General features: G+C 49.0%; 1 protein-coding gene across 3 annotated transcripts in view; it reads right to left on the reverse strand.

The window, feature by feature from the left end:
- Nucleotides 1-18,239, reverse strand: part of FTSJ3 (FtsJ RNA 2'-O-methyltransferase 3) — a 73,428-nt gene that overhangs the window by 23,370 nt on the left and 31,819 nt on the right. For all 3 annotated transcript variants that reach the window (XM_088473502.1, XM_088473500.1, XM_088473501.1), the window contains exons 6-13: nucleotides 14,570-14,669; nucleotides 14,099-14,293; nucleotides 13,588-13,703; nucleotides 6,348-6,446; nucleotides 6,116-6,216; nucleotides 5,945-6,031; nucleotides 5,554-5,676; nucleotides 4,950-5,085 (exon numbers count right to left, since the gene is read on the reverse strand). In XM_088473502.1, the coding sequence (XP_088329628.1) occupies nucleotides 4,950-5,085; nucleotides 5,554-5,676; nucleotides 5,945-6,031; nucleotides 6,116-6,216; nucleotides 6,348-6,446; nucleotides 13,588-13,703; nucleotides 14,099-14,293; nucleotides 14,570-14,669 (957 nt within the window). The remainder of the gene's footprint in view (nucleotides 1-4,949; nucleotides 5,086-5,553; nucleotides 5,677-5,944; nucleotides 6,032-6,115; nucleotides 6,217-6,347; nucleotides 6,447-13,587; nucleotides 13,704-14,098; nucleotides 14,294-14,569; nucleotides 14,670-18,239) is intronic.

Consider the following 18,239-nt stretch of genomic DNA (forward strand, 5'->3'; position numbering starts at 1 on the left):
CCCTAATAAACTTGTTCAGAGACCTGAGGTTGAGGGTAGACCGATGAGACCCATTGGGCTTCTGAACCAAGAAAAGGGTAGAGTAACAAGCAGTCCCTCGCTGTGATGACGGGACCGGAATTGTTACCCCCGAGTGCAGCCAGGACTGAATGGCCTTCTGGAGGAGCAAGGCTTTGCTTGGGTCCGATGGAGAGTCTGTGCAAAAGAACTGTTGGGGGGGGGGAGGCGCTTCAGGAATGAGAGGACGTACCCGAGGAAGACCACTTCTTGTACCCAGGTGTCTGTGGTGGTCTGACGCCAGAACTGGTCGAAATGAAGAAGTCGACCTCCCACAGAGTCAGGCTGAAGGCTTGTCCTCAGATTTGGTAGCTGGACATCTAGTTGCCCAAGTCTGTTTGGTCCTAGGCTTGGAGGCCTTTGTGGATGTAGACTGCCGTGGAAAGGACTGGCCTTTAGCCTTTCCCTGGGGACGAAAGTCACGAAACTTGCCCTCGTAGTAGATGCAGAGGGCAAGAAGTAGTAGTCACAATTTTGTCCAATTCTGGGCCAAACAGGATCTCTCCAGAGTAAGGCAGAGACTCCAAAGCCTTTTTAGAGTCGGAGTCTGCCTTCCATGACCGAAGCCAAATGATACGGCGGGCCACCACCGAAGTAGCAGATACTTTGAAAGCTAGGAGACCAGTATCCAAAGCCGCTTCTCCTAAATAGGAGGCGGCATCCCTAATGTGAGAGATGTAGGACAGCTGTTCCTGAGAAGCATCACAGGGAAATGTGTCTTTTAGGGCCTCAGCCCAGCTCTCAATGGCTTTTGTCACCCAGGCCATAGCGATGGCAAGATGAGTAATAGCTCCTGTAAGAGAGTATATAGACTTCAGGCAAGCTTTCATCCGTAGTGTCCTTCAAGGAGGTTGCTGTATGGATAGGTAGAGTTCTTAACCAGGCATGTCAAGTGGGAATCTACGGCTGGGGGAACTTAGCGCAATCAGTAGCTGGAACAGGATAAAAAGAAATCAAGCATTTAGGCAGCTGAAACTTTTTATTTGGCGTATTCCATGCTTCACTCATTAGATCAGATAGCTGATCAGAGTGTGGAAACTCCGGCAAAACTACCTTCTGTCGTTTAAATACTGGCTCTTTTGCCTTAGCAGTGGCTTCTGTATCTATGAAGAATTGATTTTACAGCTCTCGCTAATGCAGGTATATTCAATGTAGATACAGGCTCCTCTTCCCGAGGGAGGGAGAGACAGAGAGAGAGAGAGGGGGAGAGGTCTGCGCCTTCTGCCTCCCCGGACGATAACTCAGAATCTGATAGCTGGGTGGACTGGGAAGGTAACAGCACGCTTAGTAGGTTTACTAGGTAAAGGTCTCTCCTTTGCAGCATTTTTTGAAAGGCTGTAGAGGTAGCCGCCAGACTCTGCACTGAGGTAGAAAGTACGTCTACCGATGGAGGAGGCAAAGGAGGCACTGGATTTGCAGGGAGTACGTGTTGTGGCCATCCCATAAATGGGAGCTACCACAAGAACCACTAGGTGGTTCGCAATTTTTGGCAACCCCTGTGAAAAGTATGCTCAGGGGGGTCCTGAGGAGAGAGGCTGCAGGGGCCGATTGGCCAGGTGCCATATAACAGCATGCATATAGACCATTTTGAATTATATCCTCTGGAGCTAAACCTGCTGAACAGGACTTACAATAAACCAGAGTAGGAGCAGTAGCTCGCTTGTTACTCTTGCCTTTGCTAGACATAGCTGCAAGGATAGTATAGCACACAATATGGCACAGCGCAGTGAGCAACAGAGATATATGTACAATCTGGCACAGTGCAGTGCGCAAAAAAACATATATACAGTATGTGATAGCCCTCACAAATACAAGTGAGGTACAGTGACCCCCCCTTATATCTCAGTATTCCAGGGTTATAGTGAAAGAAAGGTATAAGCTGAGAGTTGAGAGAAAAATAAATAGACAGCAGCGCTAGCACAAGTCACATACAATGCAGAGTATATAACTGCAGTGGCACTAAATTCAACCACACAGACCGCAGCAGCTGGTAGGAAATAGTGCTGTATAACCTGGCTCCTATGAGAGGTATACAAGGAGACTGGACCCAGCGTTCCCAAAGACTTGTGGCTGTTTGCAGAAAACGGCTGCCGTGAGTCTCTGAGTGGACGGAGGAGCAGCTCAGGGGCGGCAAGAGCACAGTGGTATGGCGCTCTGAGCTGGGGGAGAGGCCACAGGGAGAGGGCTGTCATCAAGCACATGGAACCTGGACTCAGCTATCCCCTGTGCCAGTATAAAGTTATGCCCTGGTGGTCTAGTGTAGTCCTGGACGAACTGGTGTCTACATCAGCGCCTTCGGTCTGTCTCCTGAGACTGGAGGTAAGACTGCGCATAGGCCTTACCTGTCCCCTTGAGTCCCAGCTGCAGTCTGGGGTCCGAGGAGCCATACTAGCTAGATCCCCCCGGAGTCCCGCTAAGAGTACCTTGCACTGCTTGCTCTGTTATAGTAAAACAAAATAAAAATCATAAAACAAAGCTTGGGCTGCTTAAAAGCAGGCTCACTGTATAACTGTGATCCAGCTCCTGCCAGATATAAACGAAAACGCAGTTTCAGGCTGTGGGCGGGGTATAGGGGTTAGGACCGGAGCAACCTGGGACAGAAAAAGCTTTGCTGTTGGTGTCCGGTCCTCCAAGTACTATCTACACCATTGTCTCCCTGTGGAGCCCTATGGACCCTGAAGGTGTGTGGTGGGCAGTAGCATGACATAGCATAATAGCCATATAAGGACAATACTCTCCACAGAGGATATGAAGTAAAAGCTACATAAGGTCTGTACGCAACATAAATGAGGAGACCAACATACCAGCTGTATAAAGTCAGAATTCTAACACTTTTTTCTATCACAATTCATGCAAGTGTCCCATATGAAGAGCAGCAACTCCTGGTCCACTGAAACCTGCTGCATTCTGGTCAACACAGTCTAGGGTTACTAGTGGGTTACTGGTGGGATAAACATAGGAAATTAAACCAAGAGGAGGTGCCAATATTTGATGTTGAAAGGGAACGCAGTGACGCTGCTTCCAGCAGGTGGCAAGCATGATGTCAGCTACCATCGCACAAAGGCTAAGAACCACAGACATCCGCATCCCAGTTGCAGTAGAAGAGACTGGCTGCCCTCACAACCACTGCTCCAGATGTGCACTCCAGTGCTCCATGAACGGCAGACACTGGGTCCGAGGACACTGCACCTAACACGTGACCAGGCGACCAAATCCAAAGGCCTCTGAGAACGTAGGCGGAGCCAGATAAGTGCCTGTAAAGGGGCAGTTTTACCGTTACTTACAACACAGAGTTCTGACCAGGTAAAGCAGCATGAGAGAGGGAACACAGAGAACATTGCTACTCTGAACAGGAACACAGAGTGACATTCTCGCTGAGAATAGGAACACAGATCAGAACAATACACAGAGAACACCACTGCTCTGTAAGCGAAGATAGAATGGAATTCAGTCAGTGACCACCGCAAGTGAGAATATATTGCAGTGTGCTCACCGCTTCTTCTATCAAATGAAGCAGAGCGGCGGTCTCCTAGAGATCACTGCAGCTGCGGGGAAAGAAATAAACGACAGGCTGCGTGAGTAGCCACAGAAATACATGCTCACTCCAAGGACAAGAGATTGACACTGATCACCTAGATGGAGGAGTATACAGGGTATGATTGCACACCAAGATTACCTGTGTCCCCAAAAATATTTTGGATAATGTATTTTTCCTATTGGACTTCTATTAAATTACCTAAAGAAAACCCATATATAAAACACTGGGCAGATCTATAGAAAACAAAAAAAGGATTCACCAATTTAGTGTAAAAAGTAACACATTCTAAAGAGCAAAAGTGAAGTTGCTGTCCATAGCAACCAAATTCTAGGTTACCAGTTATTGTGTACATTCTATAAAATGATAGCTAGAATCTAGTTGCTATAGGCAACACCTCCACTTTTGCTCCTTACAAGGTTTGATAGGTGTCCCCCTTAATCTAGCATTCTTCAAGAATTATCAATGATTGAATGTGTCCACTATATCACAGGTTCTCAAACTCGGTCCTCAGGACCCCAAACAGCGCATGTTTTCCAGGTCTCCTCACAGAATCACAAGTGAAATAATTAGCACCACCTGTGGATCTTTTAAAATGTGTCAGTGAGTAATGATTACACCTGTGCACCTGCTGGGTGACCTGAAAAACATGAACTGTGCGGGGTCCTGAGGACCAAGTTTGAGAACCACTGGACTATACTAATATATGACTGTTAACCATCAGGAATAAAGAACTGCCAGATGACTATAACCACTTGTACTCGTGTTGTACAGTGATTCCTTTCGCTTAATTTAATGAATAGCCAGAAATAGTTTTTAAATAATTGCTCTGACAGGCTGCTTAACACTAATACCCCTTTCACATCGCAATGCCAAGGTTGCACCTGGGATTTTGTACATGGGTCCATCCCGAGTGCGACCCCTTTCAGACTGGCGGCCTAACCCGGCTTTTTGCCGGGTTGATTACATCACCGCCATCACTTACCGAGCCGGCACTTGGAAATGTGATCATCTGAAAGTGCTGGCTCTTCCTGTGCTGTGAACAGGACCAGAGTCGCATCAACCTGGGTTACCCGTTCACACTGCACTGCGAGCCAGGTTGAACCAGTGTTCAACCCTGCTAGTTACCCAGGATGAAATGCCGGGTCGTTTGGCCCAAGTTATTTCAACTGGGTCCTTTCACACTGCACAATAACCCACGTTGCTGCGCATTCACGTGGAATAATCTGGGTTACTGCTGGCTGTAAGAAAGGAGTATTACATTATGATTAAGCTTATGTGTGAGCTGTCATGATACAGGTGTAGCATAATTATGGTGAGAAAGGTCTGGGAAGTATGATAATAAGGTCCAGCTCACCTCATTTTTGCCAATTGTCTTTAGGGAAAACATGCCAGTATCTCCGTCATCAGCAATGGAAACCCCTGGCAGGTCCATCTTTAGCTCCATCCTTAATCTCTGTCGGCGCTGAACTTTCAGCAGCTGTTTTTTCTTCCTGTATGTTACAGAGAGATAAGTCCTCACTGGATTTAGTTAGAACATATAGAATTGCCTTTTATAGCCGTTGCTGGGCTAAAAGATCAATTAAAAATATAAATAAATCGACAGTCAATAGGTCATCACCAAATGGTCGATAGGGGCAACAGGTTCAAATGGTTGACACAAGAATAGTAGACAATTTTTTTTTTTTGTCATTTAACTTCAATTCTGGCATTTTCCCCCAGTGCCTAATTGTAACCCTCTTCCTGGTGACTAAACCTCTCCCTAGTGCTTAACCCTAATCATCTCCTTTGGCAGCCTAACCCTTACTCTCGCCCAAGTGCCTAACCTTAACCCGTAAGTGTTGAAAAAAAAACCCATTAAAAAACGTATCGACCATTTGAACCCGTCGACCATCTGGTGTTGATCTATTGAATGTTGACCTATTCATTGTCTATCTTCTATCCAGACAACCGTAGCTGACCTTTTGAGCACTGCCAGTTCTTCAGCCTTCACTTCTGTCAACTTTCTGTCAAGTTTCTCATTCTCATCTTCCTCTGCTTGCTCTTCAGTCTCAGACTCCTCCTTCTCTTCATCAGAGCTGAGGCTGCAAATAAACTAGTCAGAAGGGTATATAAAAGAAAAAAAAAAAAAGGGAGACTACCACGACCATAAATATAATAAGCATTTAAAAAGGAAAGAGCAAGGTAGATCACCTCCAGGGACATAGCCAGGAGAGACAGAGCCTGACTAGCCAAACAGTGTAGAACCGCATCATCATCATAAAAGTAACGAAAAACACAAACAGAAAAAGGAGGCAGTTAAACCAATGCAACAGGCTAACTTATACAGAAACAGAAAAGCACAAGTCTCACTTTATTTCTCCCAACGTATCTTTGGATTCTTCTTTCAATCTCTTTGCCATATGTCTGCGTAACTTGGATCTCCAGCTCAAGAGCGACCTGCGGGTGTGAGAGCATTTATCAGAAGCAGTTGCAAGGGAAAAGGAATGTCCTCTCATTGGTGATAACCAGACTGATCAATACCTCAGCTCCTTACGTCCCAACACTTTGATATCTTTGCAGCATTCTCTGAGATCAGCGGTGGTGGCTGGATGTTTCTCAAACTCTTCATTATCTATGACAATCTGGAAACAAACATTACAGTGCCAAGAGGCAATCCACCGTTATTCTCCACAAAATACCATTTTTATCTACACCCAATAGCCCTATGCATGGTTTCCGTGGCCATGACTTCTATACAAATGATTTCTCCTACCTCACTGATCTTGGAAAGATAGTCCACAGGATTAGGAGCTTTTATGAAATCAACTGCAGAGGCTCGCTGATAAAGAGATCCCTCGGTATATCCTTCAGCCTGTGGTAGAGACAGTGATATTGAGGGAAAACGATTAAAGATGTTCTTTATGCAAAAACATTTTTTTTTCTTTCCTAATAAAAGGGACAGTGGAAACCGTGAAGAGAACGCATAGGGGGGCAACTCACTATTCCACGGCCACAGCCCAATAATCTACGTGAAAAGGCTTCAGAAAGGCTACTGATCAGGCACACGGTTTTAAGTGCTTGCCCATTAGCAGTCCAATATAATTGCAAACAGAATGCTGGGAGATTTTAAGTGAGACAAAAGTCTGCAAGTAATTGTCAGGTTGCTGTGTGTGCACCTCTTCATAGCAGCACAAGCAATGGGTGGGTGAGATGCAAGCAGCTACATAGCTGCTGAATACACTCAAATGAGAATAACTTATTTTAACTATACATAGTACATTAGAAAAATAAGGTCCAGATATTTCCTTGCAAAAGGGAAAAAAAAAAAAAAAATTGCTCCCAATTAGAAAAAAACTGATACCATAGATTTACAAGTAGCACCTATAGAGTTGACAAGGCACTAGGGATACCAATACCGGGATCCCTTGATTCCGGACAGTTTTTGGGTCTTGAAATGTAATATTTATAATCCTGGGTATTACAGGATCCTGAACACACTGGGGACTGGGCCTGTTTGCAGTAGGATACTCACTTTCTCACTGGCGGACGCAGTGTCTGGTCCTCTGCCAGCCAACCACAGTAGACAATTAATAGCACGGAGAACAGAAGAGGGGAAATTGATAGCAGGAAGAACAGGAGGGAGATATAGAGGACAGAGATTGATTGCAGGAAAGAAAGGAGGGGATATAAGGACGGGAGGGGAGAAAAGGATAGCAAGGAGGACAGGAGAGGAGAGATGGATAGCAGGGAAGAACGAAGGGAGATATGGAGGGCAGAGATGGATAGCAGGGATAAAAAATATGAGATATGGTAAGAACTTACCCTTGTTATCTCTATTTCTACGAAGTCCATAGGGTTCCACAGGATACCTTGGGGTATAGGTGTGACGTCAGTCGCAGGGCACCAAAGAGTTAAGCTTTCAGCCTCCCAGGATGCACTAGGTCCCCCTCCTATACCCCGCCCCCGGGCCAAGGCACCTCAGTTAGTTACCAAGCCATAGGCCGGAGGAGGAGAAGGAAGAGAGAGAACAAAGATCTGGACACATACAAGAATCACATTCTCACCAGAGGGAGACGGAAAACCGGTGACCAGAGCAAAGCCCATCTGCAGCACAGGTGCGACAGGGCGGGAGTCCTGTGGAACCCTATGGACTTCGTAGAAATAGAGATAACAAGGGTAAGTTCTTACCATATCTCATATTTTCTACTTCAGGGTCCATAGGGTATCCACAGGATACCTTGGGGATGTCCCAAAGCAGTATCCTTTAAGGGTGGGGACGCTCCTGTGCAGAAAGGAGAATCCGCCGCCCGAAGGAAGCATCCTGAGAGGCGAAGGTGTCAAACCTGTAATACCTCACGAAGGTATGGACAGAAGACCACGTAGCAGCCTTGCAGATCTGAACTGCCGAGGCACCACGTCGAGCTGCCCACGAAGGACCCACAGACCTAGTGGAATGAGCCTTCAGAGAAGGAGGGACCGGTAGGCCTTCATGAAGATAAGCTTCAGAAATAGCCATACGGATCCAGGCTGCCAAAGTTTGCTTTGAAGCAGGCCAACCCTTTTTACGGAAGCCAAAGAGGACAAACAAAGCGTCCGACTTCCTAAACGAAGAAGTGCGGTCAGCATAAGTCCTTAAGGCCCGCACAACATCCAAAGAGGCCTCACCCACGGAAAGACAACTTTGGGAAGAAACTCGGGCCGAGTGCGGAGCACTGCCCTGTTCCCATAAAAAACCAAGAAAGGGGGTCTACAAGAAAGAGCCCCTAACTCAGAAACACGTCTGGCCGAAGCAATGGCCAGAAGGAAAACAGTCTTAGCTGTTAGCCATTTAAGATCCACTGAGCCCAGTGGTTCAAACGGCGGTCCTTGGAGAGCCCTCAGGACCACAGCCAAATCCCAAGGCGCCACAGGTGGAACAAAGGGCGGCTGAATGCGGAGAACACCCTGCATAAAGGTGCGCACATCCGGGATTGTAGCAATGCTACGGTGAAACCAGACAGATAGGGCCGAAACCTGTACCTTCAAAGAAGCAAGGCGAAGCCCATGATCTAGTCCCGCTTGCAGGAAGGCGAGAATCCGAGACAGACGAAACTCCCGCGGTGCATAACCTCTCGGTCGACACCACTGGAAGAACGTATGCCACACGCGATGGTATATCCTCGCGGAAGACGGTTTCCGAGCTCGTAACATGGTACGCACCACAGAGCTGGAAAACCCCCGGGACCTCAGCATGGCCGTCTCAACAGCCACGCCGTCAAAGACAGCCGAGTCAGGTCCGGGTGAAGGCAAGGACCCTGAGACAGAAGGTCCGGTCGTAGCGGCAACCGCAGAGGAATGTCCACGGACAGACCCTGAAGGTCTGAGAACCAGTGCCGTCTGGGCCACGCGGGAGCTATCAACAGGAGCGTCCCTCCTTCCTGTTTGAATTTCCGGATTACCCGTGGAAGAAGGGAGACCGGAGGGAACAGGTATGCAAACCGGAACGTCCACCGGACGGACAGAGCATCCACCAGAGACGCCCCTTCGTCTCTTGTGCGAGACCCGTACACCGGCAACTTGTTGTTGTGCCGGGACGCCATGAGGTCGATTTCTGGAAGACCCCACCTGTCCACCAGTAGTTGAAAAACGTCCGGGTGCAGGGACCATTCCCCCGGATGAACGTCCTGGCGACTTAGAAAGTCCGCCTCCCAATTGAGCACTCCCGGGATGAAGACCGCTGATATGGCCGGAAGATTGCGCTCCGCCCAAACCAGGATCCGAGAGACCTCTACGAGAGCCGCCCGACTGCGAGTTCCTCCTTGCCTGTTTATGTAGGCCACGGTGGTAGCGTTGTCCGACTGGACCTGCACCGGGCGACCCTGGAGAAACCGCTGTGCCTGCTGGAGAGCATTGAAGACCGCACGGAGTTCCAAGATATTTATTGGAAGCTCCGCTTCTGTCGGCGTCCACCTGCCCTGGAACAAGTGTGGACCCGAAACTGCTCCCCAGCCCCGAAGACTGGCGTCCGTTGTCAACAGGACCCAATTTGGAACCCAGAACGGACGTCCCTTGTTGAGGTGGGTCGTCTGTAACCACCACGTAAGGGACAGGCGAACCTCCTGGGTGAGCACAATCGTCTGGGACTTCAGAGACTGAGTCAGCCCGTTCCACTTGGACAGGATCAGGTGCTGCAGAGGTCTGGAGTGAAACTGGGCGTATTCCACCATGTCGAACACCGACACCATGGAGCCCAGTAACCTCATCGCCGAGTGTAAGGACACCCGGCGGCTGTGCAGACAACTGCGCACCCTTGACTGTAAAGCAGAGATCTTGTCCTCCGTCACGAAGATCCTTTGCTGTCCCGAGTCCAATAAGGCTCCAAGATGCAGAATCCTCCGAGACGGGATTAGAGTGGACTTCTGCCAGTTGATTAGCCAGCCGTGCCGTTGCAGCAGTGCAATGGTCAGGTCCAAGTGGCGTAACAGGAGCTCTGGAGATCCTGCCACCAATAACAGGTCGTCCAAATACGGCAACAGGCGGACTCCCTGCAGCCGCAGAGAAGCCGCCATGACCGCCATCACCTTGGTGAAAACACGTGGTGCTGTTGCCAGGCCAAAAGGTAACGCCCGAAACTGGAAGTGGTCGCTACTGATTGCTAACCTGAGGAACTGTTGATGGCGCCAAAGAATAGGGACATGCAGGTAAGCGTCCTGTATGTCCAATGACACCAAGTAGTCCCCAGGTTCCAGCGCCAGAATGATGGACCGTAGGGTCTCCATCCAAAACTTCGGGACCCGCAAAGACTTGTTGAGTGCTTTGAGGTTGAGAATCGGACGATATGACCCATTGGGTTTCTGTACCAAAAATAGATTTGAATAGAAACCCTGGCCCCTCTGGGAGAATGGAACCGCCACTATAACTCCAGCCTGGAGCATAGTGTGCAATACCTTCCGCAGCTCCGTAGCCTTGTTCCGGTCTGATGGGAGACCCGTGGTGAAGAAGCGAGCCGGGGGTCTGTGCCGGAAGGAGAGGGCGTATCCGTGGGAAACCACCTCCAGAACCCAAGTGTCTGTCGTAGTGGTCGACCAACACTGGGCGAACTGTAGCAGGCGGCCTCCCACCCTGGGATCCCCCAAAGGGAGGCCCGGACCGTCAGGCCGCAGGCTTGTCATCTGGCTTGGGGGCCGGACGTCTGGTACTCCATGCCTGCTTCCGGGGCTTGACCGATTTCTTAGGGCCAGCCTGTCGAGGAAACGACTGTGGTTTGGGCCTGCCCTGGGCCCTAGATGACCGAAAGGACGATGGTCCCGAACCAGAAGGAGCAGCGGCCGACGGGAGACAGGCAGATTTGGCTGCCGCCAGCGTGGCCACAATCTTATCCAGATCCGGACCGAAGAGAACTTCTCCGGTAAACGGCAACGCTTCCAGACCTTTCTTGGAATCTGCGTCCGCCTTCCAGGATCGCAGCCACAAGGTGCGACGAGCAGCTACCGCTGCTGAAGAAATTCTAGACACCAGAGTACTAATGTCTAGAGCCGCCTCGTTGATGTAGGTGGCCGAATCACGGAGATTGCCAATCAACTCCGCCTGATCGGCCGGACAGTCGGATTCAAAAGAAGCCTCTAATGAATCCGCCCAGCGCTCCATCGCTCTGGCAACCCAGCAAATGGCCATAGCCGGCCGTGCTGCCCCCCCTGCAAGGGAATAAGCGGACTTCAGGCAGATTTCTACCTTGCGGTCCGTAGCATCCTTAAGGGAGGACATGGATGGCATCGGCAATGTGGCACTACGGACAAGACGGGTCACGTGAGAATCCACCTGTGGAGGGGATTCCCACTTAGCAAAATAATTATCCGCGAACGGATAAGCCACCGCCAGGCGTCTCTGCGGCTGGTATCTTTTGCCAGGTTGTTTCCACGCCTCCTCTAAATGGTCCACCAACTGACCCGAAAGAGGAAAGACTGTGGCATCGCCCTTCACATCTTTGAAAAAGGCATACTTAGATTTAGCCGCTGGGGGAACTTCGTCCTCAATCACCAAGGCTGTGCGGACCGCCCGAATAAGTCCAGGAATATATACTTTGGACTTAGCATCAGCGTCCTTAGTATGGAGAGGTTCCTGATCGTAAGGATCTAGAATCTCCCCATCATCAGACGTCCCTTCGTCATCCTCATAAGGAGCGGACAGAGACGCCACCGGCCTTTTATGAGACCGTATCACAGACTCCCCTTGCAACACATCCGACAAGTGCTGTACAGAACTCGTCAGGGAGTTAACCCACGCTGGCTCCTGAAATAGGGAGACTGTGGGGTACCACCAATTGTCGTGGGAACCCCTGCATGGGTGACGACACCACAGACTGCTGGGACAAACCCATCGGAGTAAACGCGGGCTGCGGAGCTAACTGGCCCACTAAAGCTGTTAACGCCTGAGCGAAACAAGCCCAGGGCGGCTCCTGTACCGGTGCTGTAACCGTAATAGGCCGCGCCATGGACAAACACTGCCGGCAAAGGCCCTCCGCGCTACCCTCCCCCTCCGCCAACGGTACTTTGCACGTGGTACACTGTAGCCGGAGGGGAAAATCACTTTCAGACATGATGGCACCACGTATGTGACCTCTCTCACCAATTAAGTATTAAATAGGCGAGAGACCACCCTGCAGCACCTCACCGCAAGGGCTTTAGCAGAAAGAACAGGGACAGTAATAAAGCTGACAGTTTAGAGAAGAAAAGATTACAGGCAGCAGCGCTAGCACAGTCACATACAATGCAGAAAAATAACAATTCCTGCACTAACAGCGCTGATCACTCAACTACACAGACACAGGGCCTGGTAGGACACAGCGCTGCATACACAGACCTGACCACAGCGGAGGAGAGGTATGCGGGGGGACCCAGACCACGATGCTTCCGTCCAGCGCTTCCAGCAGCGTTCACCATGCGTTCTGGAGAAGATGGCCGCCGAGGAGCAGAGAGGAGGCTGGCCTGGGGGAGGAGCGCTGCCACAGGACCAGTCGGCAGCATGCAGAGAGGGCTGTGTGCAGCGGGGGAGGCGCCGGCTGTGAGACAGGGAAGGCGCGCTCCCCTGGCATGCATTTAACCCCTGGGACGCCGCAGCGCTACCGCTCTGCTGCGGTCCGCTGTCCCAGGGGGTAGTGGAAGCGCAGGTTGGTCGCCTGGCTCCACGCTGCAGCCAGTCCCCAGGGAGCCCCCTGCCTGGGGACTTAGGACCATGTGATCAGCGGGGACCCACCGCGGGACCCCGCTGCTTACCTCTGTCCCCCTTGAATCCGGCCATGGTCCGGAGCATCTGGGGTCACCGCTAGCTGTGACCCCAGACGCCCACCAGCATCCCCGGATCAGTACCGGCGTTCTGGTACCGGCGGGGTGTAGGGAAGACAGCATGGACGTCAGGACTGACTGTCCATGCTGTTCATCCAGTTGTGCAGCCACAGCTGCATGAAGAATAAGCTTCAGGGGCTCTTCTAGCCCCCACTCCAACAGGTGCACCCGACTCCGGCCGGGCACCAAACTAAACTGAGGTGCCTTGGCCCGGGGGCGGGGTATAGGAGGGGGACCTAGTGCATCCTGGGAGGCTGAAAGCTTAACTCTTTGGTGCCCTGCGACTGACGTCACACCTATACCCCAAGGTATCCTGTGGATACCCTATGGACCCTGAAGTAGAAAGAGAGGGATATGGAGGACAGAAGAGGGGAAAGATGGATAGTAGGGAGGACAGGAAGGGGATATGGAGGACAGAGATGGATAGCAGAGTAGAAAGATGGGGATATAGGGACGGGAGGGGAGAGAAGGAGAGCAGGGAGGACAGGAGAGGAGAGATGGATAGCAGGGAAGAAAGGAGGGGGAAATGGAGGACAGGAGGGGAGAGACTGGTAGCAGGGAGAAGATATAGTGTAGGTAACCACTGGGAAAACATCCCTTAATCCAAATCCAGATTTTATCCCTTAATCTAAATCCAGAGAATTGGAATGCCTGCGAGGCACATGAGAGAAAGCGATACAGCGAGTAACCAACCTTGGGCTTCTTATGAGATATTAGCTGCGAGACTGTTTGCACAGGGCTTTCCACATTCTTGAAGGCAAATTTAGGGTCAAAGAACCGACTGTCTATTTTATCAGGAGCCAAATATCCTAAAGAAAATTAAAAAAAAAAAAAAAAAAGGTCACATTTTAGCTATGTTATTGACACCTCTATGTGAATAATAGGCCCCTGTGCAAGTCCAGTGGGTCTTAAAGCCACAAAGGCTTTTTTCCATCCTCAGATGAGCATGTGCTCTCTGTAAGTGATGCTGTAAATGGTTACTTTCTTATGGGTTTGGGGTGTGACTGCTTTTTTTCGTCTCTTAATTCCATTTGAATATTAAGTTTCTTCCCCCACAACATAGGTTATTTGTTTTAACGAAAGAACAGGTTTTAAAATGAATTAATACGTCCTCACGTCAGTGACATCTTGCCTCTCATTAAACCATACTACTATTTAACTCTAGGTGACAATACACTGAACTGTTCCTCTATTCTCCACTCACCCTGACACACGACGAAGATCTCAGCGCTCTCACTACGAGACGCCTGGGGCTTTGTGGAGCTCACTTTCTTAAAGAAGTTCTTCAGGATCCAAAGTAGAGACTGATAATCAGCGGAGCGGAAAATCTTTGTAATGAACCAGCCTCCTCTTGAGAGACAGTCGCAGGCCAGCCGGAGTGCCATAAGAGACAGGCTCACTGAAATATAAAGACGGTCAGGATAAGACACAAGATGTAGAGTACCCAAAAGAAAGCTAGAACAGGAAAGATGAAAAGGGAGATGCACCACAATATAGAATTTATCTTCAAAGGGCGTGCATAGAAAGATTCTATAGGCTATACGCCCCGCGTAGTCCCCGTGTCCCCTATGGACAAGTGAAGAAGAAATAAGAATATGGACTGTTTCAGAAAGTTACTTGAAATAAGTTCCATAGGTTGAAGAGAACAATTGTTTTTAATAAACTTGAACACAACCTTGTGAGAATGCATCGTGTGCCCAGTTGGCACCCACATTTGGTGCTCCATCATTCAGTACGACATCTGCCTTCCATGTCTGAAGCTGCTTCTTCAGTGCCTATAAAGGTAAAACAAGGATATGAACACAGAAAGAAAAACAATGTCATGCACGATTGGTATAGAACACATTAAGTGGTGCCACTAACTATATTAAGCAAGTCATCAATGTTAATAATAAAGATCCTGACCGAACACCTTTGGGGTTAGGGACCACTCCCCAGAATGAGCGGGATGTTGTCTGAGATAACTGGTTTCTCAGTTTTCCATGCCTCAGATAAAAACTGCCAATATTTCCTGAACATACCTCTCTACCCAGCTAGAGATCTTGGTTGTAACATCACCAATGAGTTTTGAGGGCCCCCTTGATACTTTATGTACACCACAACTTTGGCATTGTTGGATTGGATACGAGTAGGTCTACCCCCGAATGAACGGCTGAGCCTGGAGAAGAGCCTACAGCACAGCACGTAGCTTGAGGATATTTATTGGAAGAAGAGCTTTGTCTCAGTACCAAAGTCCCCGTGGACAAATATACAATGTCACCGTTCCCCAACCTCAGAGACTGGAATCTTCTGATGATCCTGTCATGGCAGATGTGGTGTCTGTTCAACCACAAGAGAAGAGAACGGAGAGTCACCATAGACAGCCGGAAGAACTGGCTTCCTGGTCGAGTCTCAGCCCGTTACAAACGTGTCAGCAGCTACATCTGAAAAAGTGCAAATGGGACTGCCTCGAAGCAAGAGACCATTCTTTCCAACACCTGCATGCACTGGAGAATTGACACTCAAGTGCAAGCCAAGGATGCCGACACCGGACGCAAGATGGACAAAATCTTGTCCTTGGGCAAGAAAGCCCGGAACAATGTGATGCATAAGAAGAAACCCAGGAACTTGAGATGCTGCACCAGTACAAAGTGAAACTTGGAGCAATAACCTACCTAGCCATGTCCCTCCAGAGTCTCGATCATCAATTGGAGAGGAGCGTGGAGAAGTGCTGCCGACTTTGCTTTAATAAGCAGGTCGTTAAGCTACGGGATAACAGTCATCTCTTTCAACTACAAAAGTGCAGCCATCACTGCCATGAAGTCATCACTAGACCAAATGGAAGTGCCTGTAAATGGAAATGAGCACTGGAGCAAAAACTGAATCCTTCCTGGGGCTTCCAGACTGGGACTATGACTCCTGACTGCAGTGATGACAGAATGACTTCTTGCAAGGCCATGCATCAGACCTTGTCTCTTGGAAGAGGTGTGGTGAAGTAACGTTGGGGTAGAGACGCCATCCACTGAGTCCGAAAACGAAAGACAGGCCTCCACCACACAGGGTTTACTGTGCTGGCTGCTTGTCGATGGACTTTGGACCAAGAGGAATGCCTAATCGGGACAGATGGCCTCTATGGTGACGATCTGCAAGAGCCACCATGGTAACCCAGTAAGGGGGTTCCTCTCTTTTTTACCAGCGACCCAAAAAAACAAGAGATATGGTAAGAACTTACCTTTGTTAACTCTGTTTCTACGAAGTCCATAGGGTCCATAGAGTTGACCTTGGGGTATAGCTGGATCTGGATCCACGGGCACCACGCAGTTAAAGCTTTAGCTCCCAGGATGCACTGGGTCCATCCCCCTCTATACCCCGCCCCCGAGCCACAGGCGCCTCAGTTGATAAGCAGCCAAGGCTGGAGGAGGAGACTAAACAGGGAGAAGGAAGACTGGAACACACAAGAAACCATACTCACAGAAATGGGAGACGGAAAACCGGTGACCAGTCACATAGCCCATATGAAGCCTGGTGCGTCAGGGCGGGCACCCTGTGGACCCTATGATCTTCGTAGAAACAGAGATAACAAAGGTAAGTTCTTACCATATCTCTTGTTTTGACTTTGGGGATGTCCCAAAGCAGTTCAACTAAGGGCGGGGACGCTCCTGTGCGGAAAGGAGAATCCGGCGACCGAAGGATGCATCCTGAGAGGCAAAGGTGTCAAATGCATAGAACCTCAAAAATGTCTGAGTGGAAGACCAAGTGGCCGCCTTACATAGCTGAACAGCAGAGGCGCCACGTCTAGCAGCCCAAGAGGGACCCACAGAACGAGTGGAATGAGCCTTAACCGAGGCTGGCACAGATAAACCCTCCTGTGCATAAGCCTCACAAATAACAGAACGAAGCCGACGGGCCAAAGTTTGTTTGTTGGCAGGCCAACCCCTCTTATGAAAACCAAAGAGGGTGGCTGTTTCTTTGGGAAACCATGGAACGCTTTGGTATTGGCCCGGGATACATTAAGTGGATAGAACTTATATACGGATCCTGTGGCGAGGGTGTCCATGAACGGTTTTGTGTCTACTTCATTTTCACTTCATAGGGGAACAAGGTAGGGATATTCCCTGTCACCCATTTTATTCGCTATGGCTATTGAACCGCTGGCCTGTATGATTAGAGCTCAATCAAATATTTATGGGTTTCAGCTAGGTTCAAGGATAGGTAAAATTGAACTTTATGCGGACGACATACTACTTATCTCACAATATGAGATCTCTATGCCTAAGACCCTTGAAATATTTGATTTATTTGGGAAATACTCAGGATTATTAATTAATTGGGACAAATCCTGTATTCTTCCATTCAGGGGGGTCCCGCCCCAAAGATCCGATCATAAACCTTCCCCTAAAGTGGGTGGATTTGTTTAAATACTTGGGAATCTGGCTCTCTAATGCACCTCAAAAGTATATATCACTGAATGTACAGCCACAGACTGAATATCTCAAGTCCCGTGCCCCGGTCTGGGGTAAATTATCACTAACTTTAACGGGCACAGTAAATTTAGTCAAAATGGTTCTCCAACCTAAAATCCTTTACCCCTTGACTCATTCCCCGGTATATATCCCTCAGAAATTTTTCAAACAGATTGATGGTCTATTGTCCTCACTACTCTGGGTTAACAAAAGAGTTAGGATTAAGTTGGACACTTTAACCAGACCTCGTGATTGTGGTGGCCTGGCGCTACCCCTTTTCAAATTATATTATTATGTCGCACAATTATCGCATATATGGGAATGGGTAAATGATAAAACAGCTGAATTCTTACCTGCCCTTATACTGGCTCAATCCAAGACAGGTTTATCGCCATTGCTTGTACTTTTAAGTTATAATACATATAGTTAATATGCCCTTAATTAAGCAAGCCATCACTATTTGGAGACTTGTCTCACGTATACTGCAGGCGGAAGGCATAGATCCAGATACTCCGCTAGCTCATGCCAATAGCCCCCAGGTCAGAGAAGCATGGGGTCAGTGGGATGTAGTGTCTCTGGGACAGATATTTCAGGAGGGGGCTCTAAAGTCCTTTCGCCAATTGCAACTAGAGTTTGATGTACCCAATTCTTCCGATATCTCCAGCTCAGACGTGCTATTAATGCCAAATTCTCTGAAGCTCCTTTGAATATACAGGAATCTCCTATTACAATCCATTAGTACTGGTCGATTAATATCTGTGATCTCTACTAATTTATTGAACAAGCATCATAAGTCTGACTTAATGTCCATAAAACGACAATGGGAAAATTACGTTGGGGTATTGGCAGAAGATGACTGGAGTCTAGCTCTTGCCAGTCCCCGCTTTGCCACTATGTCTATAA

The sequence above is a fragment of the Taudactylus pleione genome, unplaced genomic scaffold (genome assembly GCF_031769625.1).
Source record: "Taudactylus pleione unplaced genomic scaffold, aTauple2 ptg000136l, whole genome shotgun sequence".
NCBI lineage: Eukaryota > Metazoa > Chordata > Amphibia > Anura > Myobatrachidae > Taudactylus > Taudactylus pleione.